Here is a 23741-nt window from a genome sequence, read left to right as displayed (position 1 = left end):
CAGGCAGGAAAGAGGAACTGCACGGGTTGTGACAGGTGCAGGGTTCTAGAATGAACACTACTGCTGTACAAAATACATTTGCAGAAGTAACTGTTGTGTTTCTGCTGTATCCAGTTACCCCCATTGTATTCAGCTTCAGTAGTTACAGTGAGAGGGTAAATACTTCTGTAGTCAGGTTTTGTTTTTCATCCCCCTGGTTATAAATAAGCTAGCTGGCTGTAGGGGGTCCGTGCCGCCCTCCGCTGTATCACACACACACACACACACACACACACACACACACACACACACACACACACACACACACACACACACACACACACACACACACACTGTGCTCTCCAGGCTGCTGGTGAACCTTCTCCTCCTCCTCTTACAGGACTGGCAGCCCCCTTTCACCTGCGACGTGAAGAGCTTCAGCTTTACCCCTCGGGTGCAGCGTCTCAATGAGCTGGAGGTAAGGTGGAATTACGGCTAGGAATGATTTGCGTGTGTTGTATTGTGATGGCGTCTGTGTGACACCAGGGTTGTCTTTGTTGTGGAACTAATGGGATTTGTATTGGGGGATTTGCATATGTTATACAGTAATATATATTCCTGCCTGGGGGTCCCGGTCAGTGATGTAGAGCGGTCTGTAAGGGGTCTCTGCTATACTGGGGATGTGCTGCTGTTACAGGTTTGGATTGCCCAGACAACAGAACCCTACATCGCTCCTACATCGTGCATTTTACCTCCTCTTAGTAATATGCGCACTGCAAGCCTATCAGGATAAGTGGGCGCTGCATGTCACCCCCTAAGTGCTCCTAAATCCATTGCTGCACATCTCACTGACTTTCCCTCTGTGCACAGTCCTGGAAGGTGACATTTAATTACCTAGTATAAATGTCATATAATACTGAGGGGGACATCTACTAAGCCATGGGTCTTCAACCCTCGGCCCTCCAGCTGCTGTGGAACTGCACATCCCAGCATGCCCTGCCTCAGTTTTAGCATACCTTAATAGCAAAACTGGCAGGGCATGCTGGGATGTGTAGTTTCACAGCAGCTAGGGGGGCACAGGTTGAAGACCCATGTACTAAGCAGTAAAAAGAGTGGAGAAGTTGTCCATGGCAACCAATCAGCTGCTCTGAATAATATAGTATGCAAATTATAAATGTTACTTCAATGCTGATTGGTTGCCATGGGCAACTTCCCCACTCTTTTCACTGCTTAGTACATCTCCAAAGTGTTGCTGCATTATGCTTTGACCCCTTCTGATTCGTCTCTCTGCAGTACGCTTCTGACATGTAAGATGGTTTTTTATTACATACTAAAATGAATATATTTTGCCTCTATATAGAGTTATGTTTCATGTTAAATGGCCTCATCAGCAAATATTACCTCTGCTTTGGACTGGTTACTGCCTAAGCTTGGAGGAAGCGGCAACCTGTGGGCAGGATGAATAATCATCCTATCACAGAATGCCTCAAGCCTCGGTGAGGTCCCTAGTTCTCAGCAAATCGATGAGCTGCATCCTAGTGAACATTAATGTAGCCGACAAAATGGCTGCCTGCGCTGTGTGTCAGTGACTGTTACAGTATAATGGAAACGCAGCCTTAAATGTCTCAAATGTCTTAAATGCTTATTGCTCCAGCCATCCATTACTGAGAGGTAAGTGTATTGGGCCGCAGGTTTGGAAACCGCTGTTTTGTCGGCCATTTTTAAAAGGACAATGGCCCTCATTCCGAGTTGTTCGCTCGGTAAATTTCATCGCATCGCAGCGATTTTCCGCTTAGTGCGCATGCGCAATGTCCGCACTGCGACTGCGCCAAGTAAATTTGCTATGAAGATAGGATTTTTGCTCACGGCTTTTTCTTCGCTCCGGCGATCGTAATGTGATTGACAGGAAATGGGTGTTACTGGGCGGAAACACGGCGTTTTATGGGCGTGTGGATAAAAACGCTACCGTTTCCGGAAAAAACGCGGGAGTGGCTGGAGAAACGGAGGAGTGTCTGGGCGAACGCTGGGTGTGTTTGTGACGTCAAACCAGGAACGACAAGCACTGAACTGATCGCAGATGCCGAGTAAGTCTGAAGCTACTCTGAAACTGCTACGAGATGTGTAATCGCAATATTGCGAATACATCGTTCGCAATTTTAAGAAGCTAAGATTCACTCCCAGTAGGCGGCGGCTTAGCGTGTGTAACTCTGCTAAAATCACCTTGCGAGCGAACAACTCGGAATGAGGGCCAATGTTACCAAGGGCAAAGTACAGCATTTTTTGCCTTTTAATAACGTATGTAGTGTTTGCTTAGCTCTGTGTAATGAGTCTGACTCCTCTGAGTGTAAGAGGGGAAACCGGGGGACGGAGCCTTGCAGGGTCTTCCTGATTTATTCCCATCGTCAGAAGGTGCCCGTCTTCTGCTTGACGTGCCACTGACCAAATACTTTTTGGTCTTAAGATGGTCACAGATTCTGTTATATTAAACCCACCCAGTTGATTAAACCAAAATGAATGTATCGTTCTCTCATCCGTAGGCTATGACCCGCGTTAAGCTCGACTTTTTGGATCAGCTGGCAAAGTTCTGGGAGTTGCAAGGGTCTACGCTTCGGATACCAGTGGTCGATCGCAAACTCTTGGATGTGTACGCCCTGAGCAAGGTACGGGACGGCCGACCAGCCAGATACAATATATGAGATAGTTATTATGTGTGGCCATGGGCTCTGTATACTGTACTGAGAGCTCAGGACATTCTGTGGAAGCAGCGCTATAAAATCCTAATAAACTCTCCCATGTGGGATTATAAAATGTATCCCTAGGGATTTGCCGTGTCTCATCTGACCATTAATCATTTTTTACTTTGATACCCCAATAGGTTGTATTATAATGTATGTTATATGTGATTATGAAATTGTTATTATATGCTACAATACCTGTCTCCGTTTATTAGGATTTTATAGCGCTGTTATAGTCTTGTTGTATTACTACTGTCTTTGTAGACTATCTCCCTACATACCCGGGGCAACGCCCGATCACAATATATATTTGTTTATATATAATTTCTATGCTCTGGTTATATGTTATATATTCTATGTTCCATTATATGTCTGCTACACAAACAAGTAAAATGGCTATAGAGCTAATAAAGCAGTTTATTTACTGATTCAGGTAAGCAGTGAGATATGGCAGTGTGCAGTGAGCAATTTCTGGATGGTTTTCTGATTTAAAGCTGTTCTGGAACATGTGGAAAGAGCCATCTTCTGATTTACCCAAATATGTTTCATTTTCTTGTTTTGCTTTGACTGTAAATGCCCATCTGTTCTCTCTCTCTCAGTTCTTCTTCCCTCACTTCTCTGTGAACCTCCTTCCCCGTTATAGGTGGTTTCCAGTGAAGGAGGCTTCGAGGCTGTCCGTAAGGAGAAGAAATGGTCGAAGGTGGGCAGCCGCCTGGGGTACATGCCAGGGAAGGGCACGGGGTCACTCTTGAAGACGCACTATGAGCGTATCCTGTACCCCTACGAGCTGTTCCAGTCTGGGATTAGCCTCATGGTGAGAACAATTTAAAAAAAATCACATGGAATATATTTTGTATATTCAATGAAAGGAATGATGGTTTAATAAACTGCTTGACACTGTTCTCTCTCCTTGTGGCCACTCAGGGCATCCAGAAACCTAGCTTGAGAGCTGAGGAGAAAGTAGAAGTGACGGAACCTTGTGAGGACTCCAGAGATTCTACAAAGAGTGAGAAAACCAGTGTTCCCATGAAGAGGTCCCGGCGTATCAAGTCCGAGGTGAATTATTGTTTTGTTTTACTACCAACTGTTTGGACGTGGGATGGCCAGGAAGGATAATGTGATATAAGGTGGAAATAGTTTGTCCTTGTACTATTTCAAGGTTACTTCTAAGGCAATTTATAATCCATGCCCCTTGCATTCCTCACACCGACATTTAGTGTTAGTTGTGTGTTTTGTGTTTAGAAAATAATATACAAAATGACAGCTTTAGTGATATGTCACAGGCATCGTCAGTCACGTGATAATTAGGGTTTTATTTATCATTATATTTGTTATACTATGGTTACAATTAGGAGCTTTGTTTGTCTTACAATTGATTACGAATTGCTGATAAAATCTGCAGAAGTGTGATTGTGTTAAATTGTAATTAACATCCATGTTTGTGTTACGTAGCCGGAGCCGGTGGAGGTCAGTAAACCCGCAGAGGTGAAGAAGCTGCACGTTTTCGGAGGAGCTCCAAAGATAATTGGCATTGGCGACAGTGTTAAAGACCGAGCCGGTGAGAACTTGTGGGACGCAGGTGGGGGTGGGGGCTGGAGGTATTCGGTGTGCTTGTGAGCTAGCAAATTCTGTGGCCAGGACAGAGTGAATACTGCAGACATCTATGCAATGTTCGATATGTATAGCTCCTCTACTGCTACAGTATCCGTCTGTGAGAGTATAGCTCCTCTACTGCTACAGTATCCGTCTGTGAGAGTATAGCTCCTCTACTGCTACAGTATCCGTCTGTGAGAGTATAGCTCCTCTACTGCTAATGTATCTGTCTGTGAGGGTATAGCTCCTCTACTGCTACAGTATCTGTCTGTGAGGGTATAGCTCCTCTACTGCTACAGTATCTGTCTGTGAGAGTATAGCTCCTTTACCGCTACAGTGTCCGTCTGTGAGAGTATAGCTCCTCTACTGCTACAGTATCCGTCTGTGAGAGTATTGCTCCTCTGCTGCTACAGTGTCCGTCTGTGAGAGTATAGCTCCTCTACTGCTACAGTGTCCGTCTGTGAGAGTATAGCTCCTCTACTGCTACAGTATCCGTCTGTGAGAGTATAGCTCCTCTACTGCTACAGTATCCGTCTGTGAGAGTATAGCTCCTCTACTGCTACAGTATCCGTCTGTGAGAGTATAGCTCCTCTACTGCTACAGTGTCCGTCTGTGAGAGTATAGCTCCTTTACCGCTACAGTGTCCGTCTGTGAGAGTATAGCTCCTCTACTGCTACAGTATCCGTCTGTGAGAGTATTGCTCCTCTACTGCTACAGTATCTGTCTGTGAGGGTATAGCTCTTCTACTGCTACAGTATCCGTCTGTGAGAGTATAGCTCTTCTACTGCTACAGTATCCGTCTGTGAGAGTATAGCTCTTCTACTGCTACAGTATCCGTCTGTGAGGGTATAGCTCTTCTACTGGTACAGTATCAGTCTGAGAGTATAGCTCCTTTACCGCTACAGTATCTGTCTGTGAGAGTATAGCTCCTCTACTGCTACAGTATCTGTCTGTGAGAGAATAGCTCCTCTACTGCTACAGTATCCGTCTGTGAGAGTATAGCTCCTCTACTGCTACAGTATCCGTCTGTAAGAGTATAGCTCCTCTACTGTTACAGTATCCGTCTGTGAGAGTATAGCTCCTCTACTGCTACAGTGTCCGTCTGTGAGCGTATAGCTCCTCTACTGCTACAGTGTCCGTCTGTGAAAGTATAGCTTTTCTACTGCTACAGTATCCGTCTGTGAGAGTATAGCTCCTCTGCTGCTACAGTATCTGTCTGTGAGAGTATAGCTCCTCTACTGCTACAGTATCTGTCTGTGAGAGTATAGCTCCACTACTGCTACAGTATCTGTCTGTGAGAGTATAGCTCCTCTACTGCTACAGTATCTGTATGTGAGAGTATAGCTCCTCTATTTCTACAGTATCTGTATGTGAGAGTATAGCTCCTCTACTGCTACAGTATCCGTCTGTGAGAGTATAGCTCCTCTACTGCTACAGTATCCGTCTGTGAGAGTATAGCTCCTCTACTGCTACAGTATCCGTCTGTGAGGGTATAGCTCTTCTACTGGTACAGTATCCGTCTGTGAGAGTATAGCTCCTCTACTGCTACAGTATCTGTCTGTGAGAGTATAGCTCCTCTACTGCTACAGTGTCCGTCTGTGAGAGTATAGGTCCTCTACTGCTACAGTATCCGTCTGTAAGAGTATAGCTCCTCTACTGTTACAGTATCCGTCTGTGAGAGTACAGCTCCTCTACTGCTAAAGTATCTGTCTGTGAGAGTATAGCTCCTCTACTGTTAAAGTATCCGTCTGTGAGAGTATAGCTCTTGTACTGCTAATGTATCTGTCTGTGAGAGTATAGCTCCACTACTGCTACAGTATCTGTCTGTGAGAGTATAGCTCCTCTACTGCTACAGTATCTGTCTGTGAGAGTATAGCTCCTCTACTGCTACAGTATCCGTCTGTGAGAGTATAGCTCCTCTACTGCTACAGTGTCCGTCTGTGAGCGTATAGCTCCTCTACTGCTACAGTGTCCGTCTGTGAGAGTATAGCTCCTCTACTGCTACAGTATCTGTCTGTGAGAGTATAGCTCCTCTACTGCTACAGTAACCGTCTGTGAGAGTATTACTCCTCTACTGCTACAGTATCAGTCTGTGAGAGTATAGCTCCTCTACTGCTAATGTATCCGTCTGTGAGGGTATAGCTCCTCTACTGCTACAGTATCTGTCTGTGAGGGTATAGCTCCTCTACTGCTACAGTGTCCGTCTGTGAGAGTATAGCTCCTCTACTGCTACAGTATCCGTCTGTAAGAGTATAGCTCCTCTACTGTTAAAGTATCCGTCTGTGAGAGTATAGCTCTTGTACTGCTACTGTTTCTGTCTGTGAGAATATAGCTCCACTACTGCTACAGTATCTGTCTGTGAGAGTATAGCTCCTCTACTGCTACAGTATCTATCTGTGAGAATATAGCTCTTCTACTGCTACAGTATCTGTCTGTGAGAGTATAGCTCTTCTACTGCTACATTATCCGTCTGTGAGAGTATAGCTCCTCTACTGCTACAGTATCCGTCTGTGAGAGTATAGCTCCTCTACTGCTACTGTATCTGTCTGTGAGAGTATAGCTCCTCTACTGCTACAGTATCTGTCTGTGAGAGTATAGCTCCTCTACTGCTACAGTATCCGTCTGTGAGAGTATTGCTCCTCTACTGCTACTGTATCTGTCTGTGAGAGTATAGCTCCTCTACTGCTACAGTATCCGTCTGTGAGAGTATAGCTCCTCTACTGCTACAGTATCCGTCTGTGATAGTATAGCTCCTCTACTGCTACAGTATCCGTCTGTGAGAGTATAGCTCCATTACTGCTACAGTATCCGTCTGTGAGAGTATAGCTCCTCTACTGCTACAGTAACCGTCTGTGAGAGTATTACTCCTCTACTGCTACAGTATCCGTCTGTGAGAGTATAGCTCCTCTACTGCTACAGTATCTGTCTGTGAGGGTATAGCTCCTCTACTGCTACAGTATCTGTCTGTGAGAGTATAGCTCCTTTACCGCTACAGTGTCCGTCTGTGAGAGTATAGCTCCTCTACTGCTACAGTATCCGTCTGTGAGAGTGTAGCTCTTCTACTGCTACAGTATCCGTCTGTGAGAGTATAGCTCCTCTACTGCTACAGTATCTGTCTGTGAGAGTATAGCTCCTCTACTGCTACAGTATCTGTCTGTGAGAGTATCGCTCTTCTACTGCTACATTATCCGTCTGTGAGAGTATAGCTCCTTTACTGCTACAGTATCCGTCTGTGAGAGTATAGCTCCTCTACTGCTACTGTTTCTGTCTGTGAGAGTATAGCTCCTCTACTGCTACAGTATCCGTCTGTGAGAGTATAGCTCCTCTACTGCTACAGTATCCGTCTGTGAGAGTATAGCTCCTCTACTGCTACAGTGTCCGTCTGTGAGAGTATAGCTCCTCTACTGCTACAGTGTCCGTCTGTGAGAGTATAGCTCCTCTACTGCTACAGTGTCCGTCTGTGAGAGTATAGCTCCTCTACTGCTACAGTATCTGTTTTTGAGAGTATAGCTCCTCTACTGCTACAGTATCTGTATGTGAGAGTATAGCTCCTCTACTGCTACAGTATCTATCTGTGAGAGTATTACTCCTCTACTGCTACTGTATCCGTCTGTGAGAGTATAGCTCCTCTACTGCTAATGTATCCGTCTGTGAGGGTATAGCTCCTCTACTTGTACAGTATCTGTCTGTGAGAGTATAGCTCCTTTACCGCTACAGTGTCCGTCTGTGAGAGTATAGCTCCTCTACTGCTACAGTATCCGCCTGTGAGAATATAGCTCCTCTACTGCTACAGTATCTGTCTGTGAGAGTATAGCTCCTCTACTGCTACAGTATCCGTCTGTGAGAGTATAGCTCCTCTCCTGCTACAGTATCCGTCTGTGATAGTATAGCTCCTCTACTGCTACAGTATCCGTCTGTGAGAGTATAGCTCCTCTACTGCTACAGTATCCGTCTGTGAGAGTATAGCTCCTCTACTGCTACAGTAACCGTCTGTGAGAGTATTACTCCTCTACTGCTACAGTATCCGTCTGTGAGAGTATAGCTCCTATACTGCTAATGTATCCGTCTGTGAGGGTATAGCTCCTCTACTGCTACAGTATCTGTCTGTGAGGGTATAGCTCCTCTACTGCTACAGTGTCCATCTATGAGAGTATAGCTCCTCTACTGCTACAGTATCCGTCTGTAAGAGTATAGCTCCTCTACTGCTACAGTATCCGTCTGTGAGAGTATAGCTCCTCTACTGCTACAGTATCTGTCTGTGAGAGTATAGCTCCTCTACTGCTAATGTATCCGTCTGTGAGAGTATAGCTCCTCTACTGCTACAGTGTCCGTCTGTGAGAGTATAGCTCCTCTACTGCTACAGTGTCCGTCTGTGAGAGTATAGCTCCTCTACTGCTACAGTATCCGTCTGTGAGAGTATAGCTCCGCTACTGCTACAGTATCTGTATGTGAGAGTATAGCTCCTCTACTGCTACAGTATCCGTCTGTGAGAGTATAGCTCCTTAACTGCTACAGTATCCGTCTGTGAGAGTATTACTCCTCTACTGCTACTGTATCCGTCTGTGAGAGTATAGCTCCTCTACTGCTAATGTATCCGTCTGTGAGGGTATAGCTCCTCTACTGCTACAGTATCCGCCTGTGAGAATATAGCTCCTCTACTGCTACAGTATCTGTCTGTGAGAGTATAGCTCCTCTACTGCTACAGTATCCGTCTGTGAGAGTATAGCTCCTCTACTGCTACAGTATCCGTCTGTGATAGTATAGCTCCTCTACTGCTACAGTATCCGTCTGTGAGAGTATAGCTCCTCTACTGCTACAGTATCCGTCTGTGAGAGTATAGCTCCTCTACTGCTAATGTATCCGTCTGTGAGGGTATAGCTCCTCTACTGCTACAGTATCTGTCTGTGAGGGTATAGCTCCTCTACTGCTACAGTGTCCGTCTATGAGAGTATAGCTCCTCTACTGCTACAGTATCCGTCTGTAAGAGTATAGCTCCTCTACTGCTACAGTATCCGTCTGTGAGAGTATAGCTCCTCTACTGCTACAGTATCTGTCTGTGAGAGTATAGCTCCTCTACTGCTACAGTATCTGTCTGTGAGAGTATAGCTCTTCTACTGCTACATTATCCGTCTGTGAGAGTATAGCTCTTGTACTGCTAATGTATCTGTCTGTGAGAGTATAGCTCCACTACTGCTACAGTATCCGTCTGTGAGAGTATAGCTCCTCTACTGCTACAGTATCCGTCTGTGAGAGTGTAGCTCTTCTACTGCTACAGTATCCGTCTGTGAGAGTATAGCTCCTCTACTGCTACAGTATCTGTCTGTGAGAGTATAGCTCCTCTACTGCTACAGTATCTGTCTGTGAGAGTATAGCTCTTCTACTGCTACATTATCAGTCTGTGAGAGTATAGCTCCTTTACTGCTACAGTATCCGTCTGTGAGAGTATAGCTCCTCTACTGCTACTGTTTCTGTCTGTGAGAGTATAGCTCCTCTACTGCTACAGTATCCGTCTGTGAGAGTATAGCTCCTCTACTGCTACAGTGTCCGTCTGTGAGCGTATAGCTCCTCTACTGCTACATTATCCGTCTGTGAGAGTATAGCTCCTCTACTGCTACAGTGTCCGTCTGTGAGAGTATAGCTCCTCTACTGCTACAGTATCTGTCTGTGAGAGTATAGCTCCGCTACTGCTACAGTGTCCGTCTGTGAGCGTATAGCTCCTCTACTGCTACAGTATCTGTATGTGAGAGTATAGCTCCTCTACTGCTACAGTATCCGTCTGTGAGAGTATAGCTCCTCTACTGCTAATGTATCCGTCTGTGAGGGTATAGCTCCTCTACTGCTACAGTATCCGTCTGTGAGAGTATAGCTCCTCTACTGCTAATGTATCCGTCTGTGAGGGTATAGCTCCTCTACTGCTACAGTATCTGTCTGTGAGAGTATAGCTCCTTTACCGCTACAGTGTCCGTCTGTGAGAGTATAGCTCCTCTACTGCTACAGTATCTGTCTGTGAGAGTATAGCTCCTCTACTGCTACAGTATCCGTCTGTGAGAGTATAGCTCCTCTACTGCTACAGTGTCCGTCTGTGAGCGTATAGCTCCTCTACTGCTACATTATCCGTCTGTGAGAGTATAGCTCCTCTACTGCTACAGTGTCCGTCTGTGAGAGTATAGCTCCTCTACTGCTACAGTATCTGTCTGTGAGAGTATAGCTCCGCTACTGCTACAGTGTCCGTCTGTGAGCGTATAGCTCCTCTACTGCTACAGTATCTGTATGTGAGAGTATAGCTCCTCTACTGCTACAGTATCCGTCTGTGAGAGTATAGCTCCTCTACTGCTAATGTATCCGTCTGTGAGGGTATAGCTCCTCTACTGCTACAGTATCCGTCTGTGAGAGTATAGCTCCTCTACTGCTAATGTATCCGTCTGTGAGGGTATAGCTCCTCTACTGCTACAGTATCTGTCTGTGAGAGTATAGCTCCTTTACCGCTACAGTGTCCGTCTGTGAGAGTATAGCTCTTCTACTGCTACATTATCCGTCTGTGAGAGTATAGCTCCTTTACTGCTACAGTATCCGTCTGTGAGAGTATAGCTCCTCTACTGCTACTGTTTCTGTCTGTGAGAGTATAGCTCCTCTACTGCTACAGTATCCGTCTGTGAGAGTATAGCTCCTCTACTGCTACAGTATCCGTCTGTGAGAGTATAGCTCCTCTACTGCTACAGTGTCCGTCTGTGAGAGTATAGCTCCTCTACTGCTACAGTGTCCGTCTGTGAGAGTATAGCTCCTCTACTGCTACAGTGTCCGTCTGTGAGAGTATAGCTCCTCTACTGCTACAGTATCCGTCTGTGAGAGTATAGCTCCGCTACTGCTACAGTATCTGTTTTTGAGAGTATAGCTCCTCTACTGCTACAGTATCTGTATGTGAGAGTATAGCTCCTCTACTGCTACAGTATCTATCTGTGAGAGTATTACTCCTCTACTGCTACTGTATCCGTCTGTGAGAGTATAGCTCCTCTACTGCTAATGTATCCGTCTGTGAGGGTATAGCTCCTCTACTGCTACAGTATCTGTCTGTGAGAGTATAGCTCCTTTACCGCTACAGTGTCCGTCTGTGAGAGTATAGCTCCTCTACTGCTACAGTATCCGCCTGTGAGAATATAGCTCCTCTACTGCTACAGTATCTGTCTGTGAGAGTATAGCTCCTCTACTGCTACAGTATCCTTCTGTGAGAGTATAGCTCCTCTACTGCTACAGTATCCGTCTGTGATAGTATAGCTCCTCTACTGCTACAGTATCCGTCTGTGAGAGTATAGCTCCTCTACTGCTACAGTATCCGTCTGTGAGAGTATAGCTCCTCTACTGCTACAGTAACCGTCTGTGAGAGTATTACTCCTCTACTGCTACAGTATCCGTCTGTGAGAGTATAGCTCCTCTACTGCTAATGTATCCGTCTGTGAGGGTATAGCTCCTCTACTGCTACAGTATCTGTCTGTGAGGGTATAGCTCCTCTACTGCTACAGTGTCCGTCTATGAGAGTATAGCTCCTCTACTGCTACAGTATCCGTCTGTAAGAGTATAGCTCCTCTACTGCTACAGTATCCGTCTGTGAGAGTATAGCTCCTCTACTGCTACAGTATCTGTCTGTGAGAGTATAGCTCCTCTACTGCTAATGTATCCGTCTGTGAGAGTATAGCTCCTCTACTGCTACAGTGTCCGTCTGTGAGAGTATAGCTCCTCTACTGCTACAGTGTCCGTCTGTGAGAGTATAGCTCCTCTACTGCTACAGTATCCGTCTGTGAGAGTATAGCTCCGCTACTGCTACAGTATCTGTCTGTGAGAGTATAGCTCCTCTACTGCTATAGTATCTGTATGTGAGAGTATAGCTCCTCTACTGCTACAGTATCCGTCTGTGAGAGTATAGCTCCTTAACTGCTACAGTATCCGTCTGTGAGAGTATTACTCCTCTACTGCTACTGTATCCGTCTGTGAGAGTATAGCTCCTCTACTGCTAATGTATCCGTCTGTGAGGGTATAGCTCCTCTACTGCTACAGTATCCGCCTGTGAGAATATAGCTCCTCTACTGCTACAGTATCTGTCTGTGAGAGTATAGCTCCTCTACTGCTACAGTATCCGTCTGTGAGAGTATAGCTCCTCTACTGCTACAGTATCCGTCTGTGATAGTATAGCTCCTCTACTGCTACAGTATCCGTCTGTGAGAGTATAGCTCCTCTGCTGCTACAGTATCTGTCTGTGAGAGTATAGCTCCTCTACTGCTACAGTATCTGTCTGTGAGAGTATAGCTCCACTACTGCTACAGTATCTGTCTGTGAGAGTATAGCTCCTCTACTGCTACAGTATCTGTATGTGAGAGTATAGCTCCTCTATTTCTACAGTATCTGTATGTGAGAGTATAGCTCCTCTACTGCTACAGTATCCGTCTGTGAGAGTATAGCTCCTCTACTGCTACAGTATCCGTCTGTGAGAGTATAGCTCCTCTACTGCTACAGTATCCGTCTCTTGAGGGTATAGCTCTTCTACTGGTACAGTATCCGTCTGTGAGAGTATAGCTCCTCTACTGCTACAGTATCTGTCTGTGAGAGTATAGCTCCTCTACTGCTACAGTGTCCGTCTGTGAGAGTATAGCTCCTCTACTGCTACAGTATCCGTCTGTAAGAGTATAGCTCCTCTACTGTTACAGTATCCGTCTGTGAGAGTACAGCTCCTCTACTGCTAAAGTATCTGTCTGTGAGAGTATAGCTCCTCTACTGTTAAAGTATCCGTCTGTGAGAGTATAGCTCTTGTACTGCTAATGTATCTGTCTGTGAGAGTATAGCTCCACTACTGCTACAGTATCTGTCTGTGAGAGTATAGCTCCTCTACTGCTACAGTATCTGTCTGTGAGAGTATAGCTCCTCTACTGCTACAGTATCCGTCTGTGAGAGTATAGCTCCTCTACTGCTACAGTGTCCGTCTGTGAGCGTATAGCTCCTCTACTGCTACAGTGTCCGTCTGTGAGAGTATAGCTCCTCTACTGCTACAGTATCTGTCTGTGAGAGTATAGCTCCTCTACTGCTACAGTAACCGTCTGTGAGAGTATTACTCCTCTACTGCTACAGTATCAGTCTGTGAGAGTATAGCTCCTCTACTGCTAATGTATCCGTCTGTGAGGGTATAGCTCCTCTACTGCTACAGTATCTGTCTGTGAGGGTATAGCTCCTCTACTGCTACAGTGTCCGTCTGTGAGAGTATAGCTCCTCTACTGCTACAGTATCCGTCTGTAAGAGTATAGCTCCTCTACTGTTAAAGTATCCGTCTGTGAGAGTATAGCTCTTGTACTGCTACTGTTTCTGTCTGTGAGAATATAGCTCCACTACTGCTACAGTATCTGTCTGTGAGAGTATAGCTCCTCTACTGCTACAGTATCTATCTGTGAGAATATAGCTCTTCTACTGCTACAGTATCTGTCTGTGAGAGTATAGCTCTTCTACTGCTACATTATCCGTCTGTGAGAGTATAGCTCCTCTACTGCTACAGTATCCGTCTGTGAGAGTATAGCTCCTCTACTGCTACTGTATCTGTCTGTGAGAGTATAGCTCCTCTACTGCTACAGTATCTGTCTGTGAGAGTATAGCTCCTCTACTGCTACAGTATCCGTCTGTGAGAGTATTGCTCCTCTACTGCTACTGTATCTGTCTGTGAGAGTATAGCTCCTCTACTGCTACAGTATCCGTCTGTGAGAGTATAGCTCCTCTACTGCTACAGTATCCGTCTGTGATAGTATAGCTCCTCTACTGCTACAGTATCCGTCTGTGAGAGTATAGCTCCATTACTGCTACAGTATCCGTCTGTGAGAGTATAGCTCCTCTACTGCTACAGTAACCGTCTGTGAGAGTATTACTCCTCTACTGCTACAGTATCCGTCTGTGAGAGTATAGCTCCTCTACTGCTACAGTATCTGTCTGTGAGGGTATAGCTCCTCTACTGCTACAGTATCTGTCTGTGAGAGTATAGCTCCTTTACCGCTACAGTGTCCGTCTGTGAGAGTATAGCTCCTCTACTGCTACAGTATCCGTCTGTGAGAGTGTAGCTCTTCTACTGCTACAGTATCCGTCTGTGAGAGTATAGCTCCTCTACTGCTACAGTATCTGTCTGTGAGAGTATAGCTCCTCTACTGCTACAGTATCTGTCTGTGAGAGTATCGCTCTTCTACTGCTACATTATCCGTCTGTGAGAGTATAGCTCCTTTACTGCTACAGTATCCGTCTGTGAGAGTATAGCTCCTCTACTGCTACTGTTTCTGTCTGTGAGAGTATAGCTCCTCTACTGCTACAGTATCCGTCTGTGAGAGTATAGCTCCTCTACTGCTACAGTATCCGTCTGTGAGAGTATAGCTCCTCTACTGCTACAGTGTCCGTCTGTGAGAGTATAGCTCCTCTACTGCTACAGTGTCCGTCTGTGAGAGTATAGCTCCTCTACTGCTACAGTGTCCGTCTGTGAGAGTATAGCTCCTCTACTGCTACAGTGTCTGTTTTTGAGAGTATAGCTCCTCTACTGCTACAGTATCTGTATGTGAGAGTATAGCTCCTCTACTGCTACAGTATCTATCTGTGAGAGTATTACTCCTCTACTGCTACTGTATCCGTCTGTGAGAGTATAGCTCCTCTACTGCTAATGTATCCGTCTGTGAGGGTATAGCTCCTCTACTGCTACAGTATCTGTCTGTGAGAGTATAGCTCCTTTACCGCTACAGTGTCCGTCTGTGAGAGTATAGCTCCTCTACTGCTACAGTATCCGCCTGTGAGAATATAGCTCCTCTACTGCTACAGTATCTGTCTGTGAGAGTATAGCTCCTCTACTGCTACAGTATCCGTCTGTGAGAGTATAGCTCCTCTCCTGCTACAGTATCCGTCTGTGATAGTATAGCTCCTCTACTGCTACAGTATCCGTCTGTGAGAGTATAGCTCCTCTACTGCTACAGTATCCGTCTGTGAGAGTATAGCTCCTCTACTGCTACAGTAACCGTCTGTGAGAGTATTACTCCTCTACTGCTACAGTATCCGTCTGTGAGAGTATAGCTCCTCTACTGCTAATGTATCCGTCTGTGAGGGTATAGCTCCTCTACTGCTACAGTATCTGTCTGTGAGGGTATAGCTCCTCTACTGATACAGTGTCCGTCTATGAGAGTATAGCTCCTCTACTGCTACAGTATCCGTCTGTAAGAGTATAGCTCCTCTACTGCTACAGTATCCGTCTGTGAGAGTATAGCTCCTCTACTGCTACAGTATCTGTCTGTGAGAGTATAGCTCCTCTACTGCTAATGTATCCGTCTGTGAGAGTATAGCTCCTCTACTGCTACAGTGTCCGTCTGTGAGAGTATAGCTCCTCTACTGCTACAGTGTCCGTCTGTGAGAGTATAGCTCCTCTACTGCTACAGTATCCGTCTGTGAGAGTATAGCTCCGCTACTGCTACAGTATCTGTCTGTGAGAGTATAGCTCCTCTACTGCTACAGTATCTGTATGTGAGAGTATAGCTCCTCTACTGCTACAGTATCCGTCTGTGAGAGTATAGCTCCTTAACTGCTACAGTATCCGTCTGTGAGAGTATTACTCCTCTACTGCTACTGTATCCGTCTGTGAGAGTATAGCTCCTCTACTGCTAATGTATCCGTCTGTGAGGGTATAGCTCCTCTACTGCTACAGTATCCGCCTGTGAGAATATAGCTCCTCTACTGCTACAGTATCTGTCTGTGAGAGTATAGCTCCTCTACTGCTACAGTATCCGTCTGTGAGAGTATAGCTCCTCTACTGCTACAGTATCCGTCTGTGATAGTATAGCTCCTCTACTGCTACAGTATCCGTCTGTGAGAGTATAGCTCCTCTACTGCTACAGTATCCGTCTGTGAGAGTATAGCTCCTCTACTGCTAATGTATCCGTCTGTGAGGGTATAGCTCCTCTACTGCTACAGTATCTGTCTGTGAGGGTATAGCTCCTCTACTGCTACAGTGTCCGTCTATGAGAGTATAGCTCCTCTACTGCTACAGTATCCGTCTGTGAGAGTATAGCTCCTCTACTGCTACAGTATCCGTCTGTGAGAGTATAGCTCCTCTACTGCTACAGTATCTGTCTGTGAGAGTATAGCTCCTCTACTGCTACAGTATCTGTCTGTGAGAGTATAGCTCTTCTACTGCTACATTATCCGTCTGTGAGAGTATAGCTCTTGTACTGCTAATGTATCTGTCTGTGAGAGTATAGCTCCACTACTGCTACAGTATCCGTCTGTGAGAGTATAGCTCCTCTACTGCTACAGTATCCGTCTGTGAGAGTGTAGCTCTTCTACTGCTACAGTATCCGTCTGTGAGAGTATAGCTCCTCTACTGCTACAGTATCTGTCTGTGAGAGTATAGCTCCTCTACTGCTACAGTATCTGTCTGTGAGAGTATAGCTCTTCTACTGCTACATTATCAGTCTGTGAGAGTATAGCTCCTTTACTGCTACAGTATCCGTCTGTGAGAGTATAGCTCCTCTACTGCTACTGTTTCTGTCTGTGAGAGTATAGCTCCTCTACTGCTACAGTATCCGTCTGTGAGAGTATAGCTCCTCTACTGCTACAGTGTCCGTCTGTGAGCGTATAGCTCCTCTACTGCTACATTATCCGTCTGTGAGAGTATAGCTCCTCTACTGCTACAGTGTCCGTCTGTGAGAGTATAGCTCCTCTACTGCTACAGTATCTGTCTGTGAGAGTATAGCTCCGCTACTGCTACAGTGTCCGTCTGTGAGCGTATAGCTCCTCTACTGCTACAGTATCTGTATGTGAGAGTATAGCTCCTCTACTGCTACAGTATCCGTCTGTGAGAGTATAGCTCCTCTACTGCTAATGTATCCGTCTGTGAGGGTATAGCTCCTCTACTGCTACAGTATCCGTCTGTGAGAGTATAGCTCCTCTACTGCTAATGTATCCGTCTGTGAGGGTATAGCTCCTCTACTGCTACAGTATCTGTCTGTGAGAGTATAGCTCCTTTACCGCTACAGTGTCCGTCTGTGAGAGTATAGCTCCTCTACTGCTACAGTATCTGTCTGTGAGAGTATAGCTCCTCTACTGCTACAGTATCTGTCTGTGAGAGTATAGCTCCGCTACTGCTACAGTGTCCGTCTGTGAGCGTATAGCTCCTCTACTGCTACAGTATCTGTATGTGAGAGTATAGCTCCTCTACTGCTACAGTATCCGTCTGTGAGAGTATAGCTCCTCTACTGCTAATGTATCCGTCTGTGAGGGTATAGCTCCTCTACTGCTACAGTATCCGTCTGTGAGAGTATAGCTCCTCTACTGCTAATGTATCCGTCTGTGAGGGTATAGCTCCTCTACTGCTACAGTATCTGTCTGTGAGAGTATAGCTCCTTTACCGCTACAGTGTCCGTCTGTGAGAGTATAGCTCTTCTACTGCTACATTATCCGTCTGTGAGAGTATAGCTCCTTTACTGCTACAGTATCCGTCTGTGAGAGTATAGCTCCTCTACTGCTACTGTTTCTGTCTGTGAGAGTATAGCTCCTCTACTGCTACAGTATCCGTCTGTGAGAGTATAGCTCCTCTACTGCTACAGTATCCGTCTGTGAGAGTATAGCTCCTCTACTGCTACAGTGTCCGTCTGTGAGAGTATAGCTCCTCTACTGCTACAGTGTCCGTCTGTGAGAGTATAGCTCCTCTACTGCTACAGTGTCCGTCTGTGAGAGTATAGCTCCTCTACTGCTACAGTATCCGTCTGTGAGAGTATAGCTCCGCTACTGCTACAGTATCTGTTTTTGAGAGTATAGCTCCTCTACTGCTACAGTATCTGTATGTGAGAGTATAGCTCCTCTACTGCTACAGTATCTATCTGTGAGAGTATTACTCCTCTACTGCTACTGTATCCGTCTGTGAGAGTATAGCTCCTCTACTGCTAATGTATCCGTCTGTGAGGGTATAGCTCCTCTACTGCTACAGTATCTGTCTGTGAGAGTATAGCTCCTTTACCGCTACAGTGTCCGTCTGTGAGAGTATAGCTCCTCTACTGCTACAGTATCCGCCTGTGAGAATATAGCTCCTCTACTGCTACAGTATCTGTCTGTGAGAGTATAGCTCCTCTACTGCTACAGTATCCGTCTGTGAGAGTATAGCTCCTCTACTGCTACAGTATCCGTCTGTGATAGTATAGCTCCTCTACTGCTACAGTATCCGTCTGTGAGAGTATAGCTCCTCTACTGCTACAGTATCCGTCTGTGAGAGTATAGCTCCTCTACTGCTACAGTAACCGTCTGTGAGAGTATTACTCCTCTACTGCTACAGTATCCGTCTGTGAGAGTATAGCTCCTCTACTGCTAATGTATCCGTCTGTGAGGGTATAGCTCCTCTACTGCTACAGTATCTGTCTGTGAGGGTATAGCTCCTTTACCGCTACAGTGTCCGTCTGTGAGAGTATAGCTCCTCTACTGCTACAGTATCCGCCTGTGAGAATATAGCTCCTCTACTGCTACAGTATCTGTCTGTGAGAGTATAGCTCCTCTACTGCTACAGTATCCGTCTGTGAGAGTATAGCTCCTCTACTGCTACAGTATCCGTCTGTGATAGTATAGCTCCTCTACTGCTACAGTATCCGTCTGTGAGAGTATAGCTCCTCTACTGCTACAGTATCCGTCTGTGAGAGTATAGCTCCTCTACTGCTACAGTAACCGTCTGTGAGAGTATTACTCCTCTACTGCTACAGTATCCGTCTGTGAGAGTATAGCTCCTCTACTGCTAATGTATCCGTCTGTGAGGGTATAGCTCCTCTACTGCTACAGTATCTGTCTGTGAGGGTATAGCTCCTCTACTGCTACAGTGTCCGTCTATGAGAGTATAGCTCCTCTACTGCTACAGTATCCGTCTGTGAGAGTATAGCTCCTCTACTGCTACAGTATCCGTCTGTGAGAGTATAGCTCCTCTACTGCTACAGTATCTGTCTGTGAGAGTATAGCTCCTCTACTGCTAATGTATCCGTCTGTGAGAGTATAGCTCCTCTACTGCTACAGTGTCCGTCTGTGAGAGTATAGCTCCTCTACTGCTACAGTGTCCGTCTGTGAGAGTATAGCTCCTCTACTGCTACAGTATCCGTCTGTGAGAGTATAGCTCCGCTACTGCTACAGTATCTGTCTGTGAGAGTATAGCTCCTCTACTGCTATAGTATCTGTATGTGAGAGTATAGCTCCTCTACTGCTACAGTATCCGTCTGTGAGAGTATAGCTCCTTAACTGCTACAGTATCCGTCTGTGAGAGTATTACTCCTCTACTGCTACTGTATCCGTCTGTGAGAGTATAGCTCCTCTACTGCTAATGTATCCGTCTGTGAGGGTATAGCTCCTCTACTGCTACAGTATCCGCCTGTGAGAATATAGCTCCTCTACTGCTACAGTATCTGTCTGTGAGAGTATAGCTCCTCTACTGCTACAGTATCCGTCTGTGAGAGTATAGCTCCTCTACTGCTACAGTATCCGTCTGTGATAGTATAGCTCCTCTACTGCTACAGTATCCGTCTGTGAGAGTATAGCTCCTCTACTGCTACAGTATCCGTCTGTGAGAGTATAGCTCCTCTACTGCTAATGTATCCGTCTGTGAGGGTATAGCTCCTCTACTGCTACAGTATCTGTCTGTGAGGGTATAGCTCCTCTACTGCTACAGTGTCCGTCTATGAGAGTATAGCTCCTCTACTGCTACAGTATCCGTCTGTAAGAGTATAGCTCCTCTACTGCTACAGTATCCGTCTGTGAGAGTATAGCTCCTCTACTGCTACAGTATCTGTCTGTGAGAGTATAGCTCCTCTACTGCTACAGTATCTGTCTGTGAGAGTATAGCTCTTCTACTGCTACATTATCCGTCTGTGAGAGTATAGCTCTTGTACTGCTAATGTATCTGTCTGTGAGAGTATAGATCCACTACTGCTACAGTATCCGTCTGTGAGAGTATAGCTCCTCTACTGCTACAGTATCCGTCTGTGAGAGTGTAGCTCTTCTACTGCTACAGTATCCGTCTGTGAGAGTATAGCTCCTCTACTGCTACAGTATCTGTCTGTGAGAGTATAGCTCCTCTACTGCTACAGTATCTGTCTGTGAGAGTATAGCTCTTCTACTGCTACATTATCCGTCTGTGAGAGTATAGCTCCTTTACTGCTACAGTATCCGTCTGTGAGGGTATAGCTCCTCTACTGCTACAGTATCCGTCTGTGAGAGTATAGCTCCTCTACTGCTAATGTATCCGTCTGTGAGGGTATAGCTCCTCTACTGCTACAGTATCTGTCTGTGAGAGTATAGCTCCTTTACCGCTACAGTGTCCGTCTGTGAGAGTATAGCTCTTCTACTGCTACATTATCCGTCTGTGAGAGTATAGCTCCTTTACTGCTACAGTATCCGTCTGTGAGAGTATAGCTCCTCTACTGCTACTGTTTCTGTCTGTGAGAGTATAGCTCCTCTACTGCTACAGTATCCGTCTGTGAGAGTATAGCTCCTCTACTGCTACAGTATCCGTCTGTGAGAGTATAGCTCCTCTACTGCTAATGTATCCGTCTGTGAGGGTATAGCTCCTCTACTGCTACAGTATCTGTCTGTGAGGGTATAGCTCCTCTACTGCTACAGTATCTGTCTGTGAGAGTATAGCTCCTTTACCGCTACAGTGTCCGTCTGTGAGAGTATAGCTCCTCTACTGCTACAGTATCCGTCTGTGAGAGTGTAGCTCTTCTACTGCTACAGTATCCGTCTGTGAGAGTATAGCTCCTCTACTGCTACAGTATCTGTCTGTGAGAGTATAGCTCCTCTACTGCTACAGTATCTGTCTGTGAGAATATAGCTCCTCTACTGCTACAGTATCTGTCTGTGAGAGTATAGCTCTTCTACTGCTACAGTATCCGTCTGTGAGAGTATAGCTCCTCTACTGCTACAGTATCCGTCTGTGAGAGTATAGCTCCTCTACTGCTACAGTATCCGTCTGTGAGAGTATAGCCCCTCTACTGCTACAGTATCCGTCTGTGAGAGTATAGCTCCTCTACTGCTACAGTATCCGTCTGTGAGAGTATAGCTCCTCTACTGCTACTGTATCTGTCTGTGAGAGTATAGCTCCTCTACTGCTACAGTATCCGTCTGTGAGAGTATAGCTCCTCTACTGCTACTGTTTCTGTCTGTGAGAGTATAGCTCCTCTACTGCTACAGTATCCGTCTGTGAGAGTATAGCTCCTCTACTGCTACAGTGTCCGTCTGTGAGCGTATAGCTCCTCTACTGCTACATTATCCGTCTGTGAGAGTATAGCTCCTCTACTGCTACAGTGTCCGTCTGTGAGAGTATAGCTCCTCTACTGCTACAGTATCTGTCTGTGAGAGTATAGCTCCTCTACTGCTACAGTATCTGTCTGTGAGAGTATAGCTCCGCTACTGCTACAGTGTCCGTCTGTGAGCGTATAGCTCCTCTACTGCTACAGTATCTGTATGTGAGAGTATAGCTCCTCTACTGCTACAGTATCCGTCTGTGAGAGTATAGCTCCTCTACTGCTAATGTATCCGTCTGTGAGGGTATAGCTCCTCTACTGCTACAGTATCCGTCTGTGAGAGTATAGCTCCTCTACTGCTAATGTATCCGTCTGTGAGGGTATAGCTCCTCTACTGCTACAGTATCTGTCTGTGAGAGTATAGCTCCTTTACCGCTACAGTGTCCGTCTGTGAGAGTATAGCTCCACTACTGCTACAGTATCCGTCTGTGAGAGTATAGCTCCTCTACTGCTACAGTATCCGTCTGTGAGAGTACAGCTCCTCTACTGCTACAGTATCCGTCTGTGAGAGTATAGCTCCTCTACTGCTACAGTATCTGTCTGTGAGAGTATAGCTCCTCTACTGCTACAGTATCTGTCTGTGAGAATATAGCTCCTCTACTGCTACAGTATCCGTCTGTGAGAGTATAGCTCCTCTACTGCTACAGTATCCGCCTGTGAGAATATAGCTCCTCTACTGCTACAGTATCTGTCTGTGAGAGTATAGCTCCTCTACTGCTACAGTATCCGTCTGTGAGAGTATAGCTCCTCTACTGCTACAGTATCCGCCTGTGAGAATATAGCTCCTCTACTGCTACAGTATCCGTCTGTAAGAGTATAGCTCCTCTACTGCTACAGTATCCGTCTGTGAGAGTATAGCTCCTCTACTGCTACAGTGTCCGTCTGTGATAGTATAGCTCATCTACTGCTACAGTATCCGTCTGTGAGAGTATAGCTCCATTACTGCTACAGTATCCGTCTGTGAGAGTATAGCTCCTCTACTGCTACAGTAACCGTCTGTGAGAGTATTACTCCTCTACTGCTACAGTATCCGTCTGTGAGAGTATAGCTCCTCTACTGCTAATGTATCCGTCTGTGAGGGTATAGCTCCTCTACTGCTACAGTATCCGTCTGTGAGAGTATAGCTCCTCTACTGCTACAGTATCCGTCTGTGAGAGTATAGCTCCTCTACTGCTACAGTATCTGTCTGAGAGTATAGCTCCTCTACTGCTACAGTATCTGTCTGTGAGAGTATAGCTCCTCTACTGCTACAGTATCTGTCTGTGATGGTATAGCTCCTCTACTGCTACAGTATCTGTCTGTGAGAGTATAGCTCCTTTACCGCTACAGTGTCCGTCTGTGAGAGTATAGCTCCTCTACTGCTACAGTATCCGTCTGTGAGAGTGTAGCTCTTCTACTGCTACAGTATCCGTCTGTGAGAGTATAGCTCCTCTACTGCTACAGTATCTGTCTGTGAGAGTATAGCTCCTCTACTGCTACAGTATCTGTCTGTGAGAGTATAGCTCCTTTACTGCTACAGTATCTGTCTGTGAGAGTATAGCTCCTCTACTGCTACAGTATCTGTCTGTGAGGGTATAGCTCCTCTACTGCTACAGTATCTGTCTGTGAGAGTATAGCTCCTTTACCGCTACAGTATCCGTCTGTGAGAGTATAGCTCCTCTACTGCTACAGTATCCGTCTGTGAGAGTATAGCTCCTCTACTGCTACAGTATCTGTCTGAGAGTATAGCTCCTCTACTGCTACAGTATCTGTCTGTGAGAGTATAGCTCCTCTACTGCTACAGTATCTGTCTGTGAGAGTATAGCTCCTCTACTGCTACAGTATCCGTCTGTGAGAGTATAGCTCCTCTACTGCTACAGTATCCGTCTGTGAGAGTATAGCTCCTCTACTGCTACAGTATCCGTCTGTAAGAGTATAGCTCCTCTACTGTTACAGTATCCGTCTGTGAGAGTATAGCTCCTCTACTGCTACTGTATCTGTCTGTGAGAGTATAGCTCCTCTACTGCTACAGTATCCGTCTGTGAGAGTATAGCCCCTCTACTGCTACAGTATCCGTCTGTGAGAGTATAGCTCCTCTACTGCTACAGTATCCGTCTGTGAGAGTATAGCTCCT

The 23741-nt window shown here is 46.0% G+C and overlaps 1 protein-coding gene across 2 annotated transcripts in view; it reads left to right on the top strand.

The window, feature by feature from the left end:
* The window catches only part of KDM5A (lysine demethylase 5A), a 116862-nt gene that overhangs the window by 3916 nt on the left and 89205 nt on the right, over positions 1 to 23741 (top strand). For both annotated transcript variants that reach the window (XM_063929213.1, XM_063929212.1), the window contains exons 2-6: positions 380 to 457; positions 2517 to 2639; positions 3358 to 3528; positions 3639 to 3770; positions 4167 to 4272. In XM_063929213.1, coding sequence (XP_063785283.1) covers positions 380 to 457; positions 2517 to 2639; positions 3358 to 3528; positions 3639 to 3770; positions 4167 to 4272 — 610 coding nt within the window. The remainder of the gene's footprint in view (positions 1 to 379; positions 458 to 2516; positions 2640 to 3357; positions 3529 to 3638; positions 3771 to 4166; positions 4273 to 23741) is intronic.

The sequence above is a fragment of the Pseudophryne corroboree genome, chromosome 6 (genome assembly GCF_028390025.1).
Source record: "Pseudophryne corroboree isolate aPseCor3 chromosome 6, aPseCor3.hap2, whole genome shotgun sequence".
Lineage (NCBI taxonomy): Eukaryota > Metazoa > Chordata > Amphibia > Anura > Myobatrachidae > Pseudophryne > Pseudophryne corroboree.
Note: the sequence above shows the minus strand (reverse complement) of the source record. Positions and strands in the feature narration are given on the sequence as shown.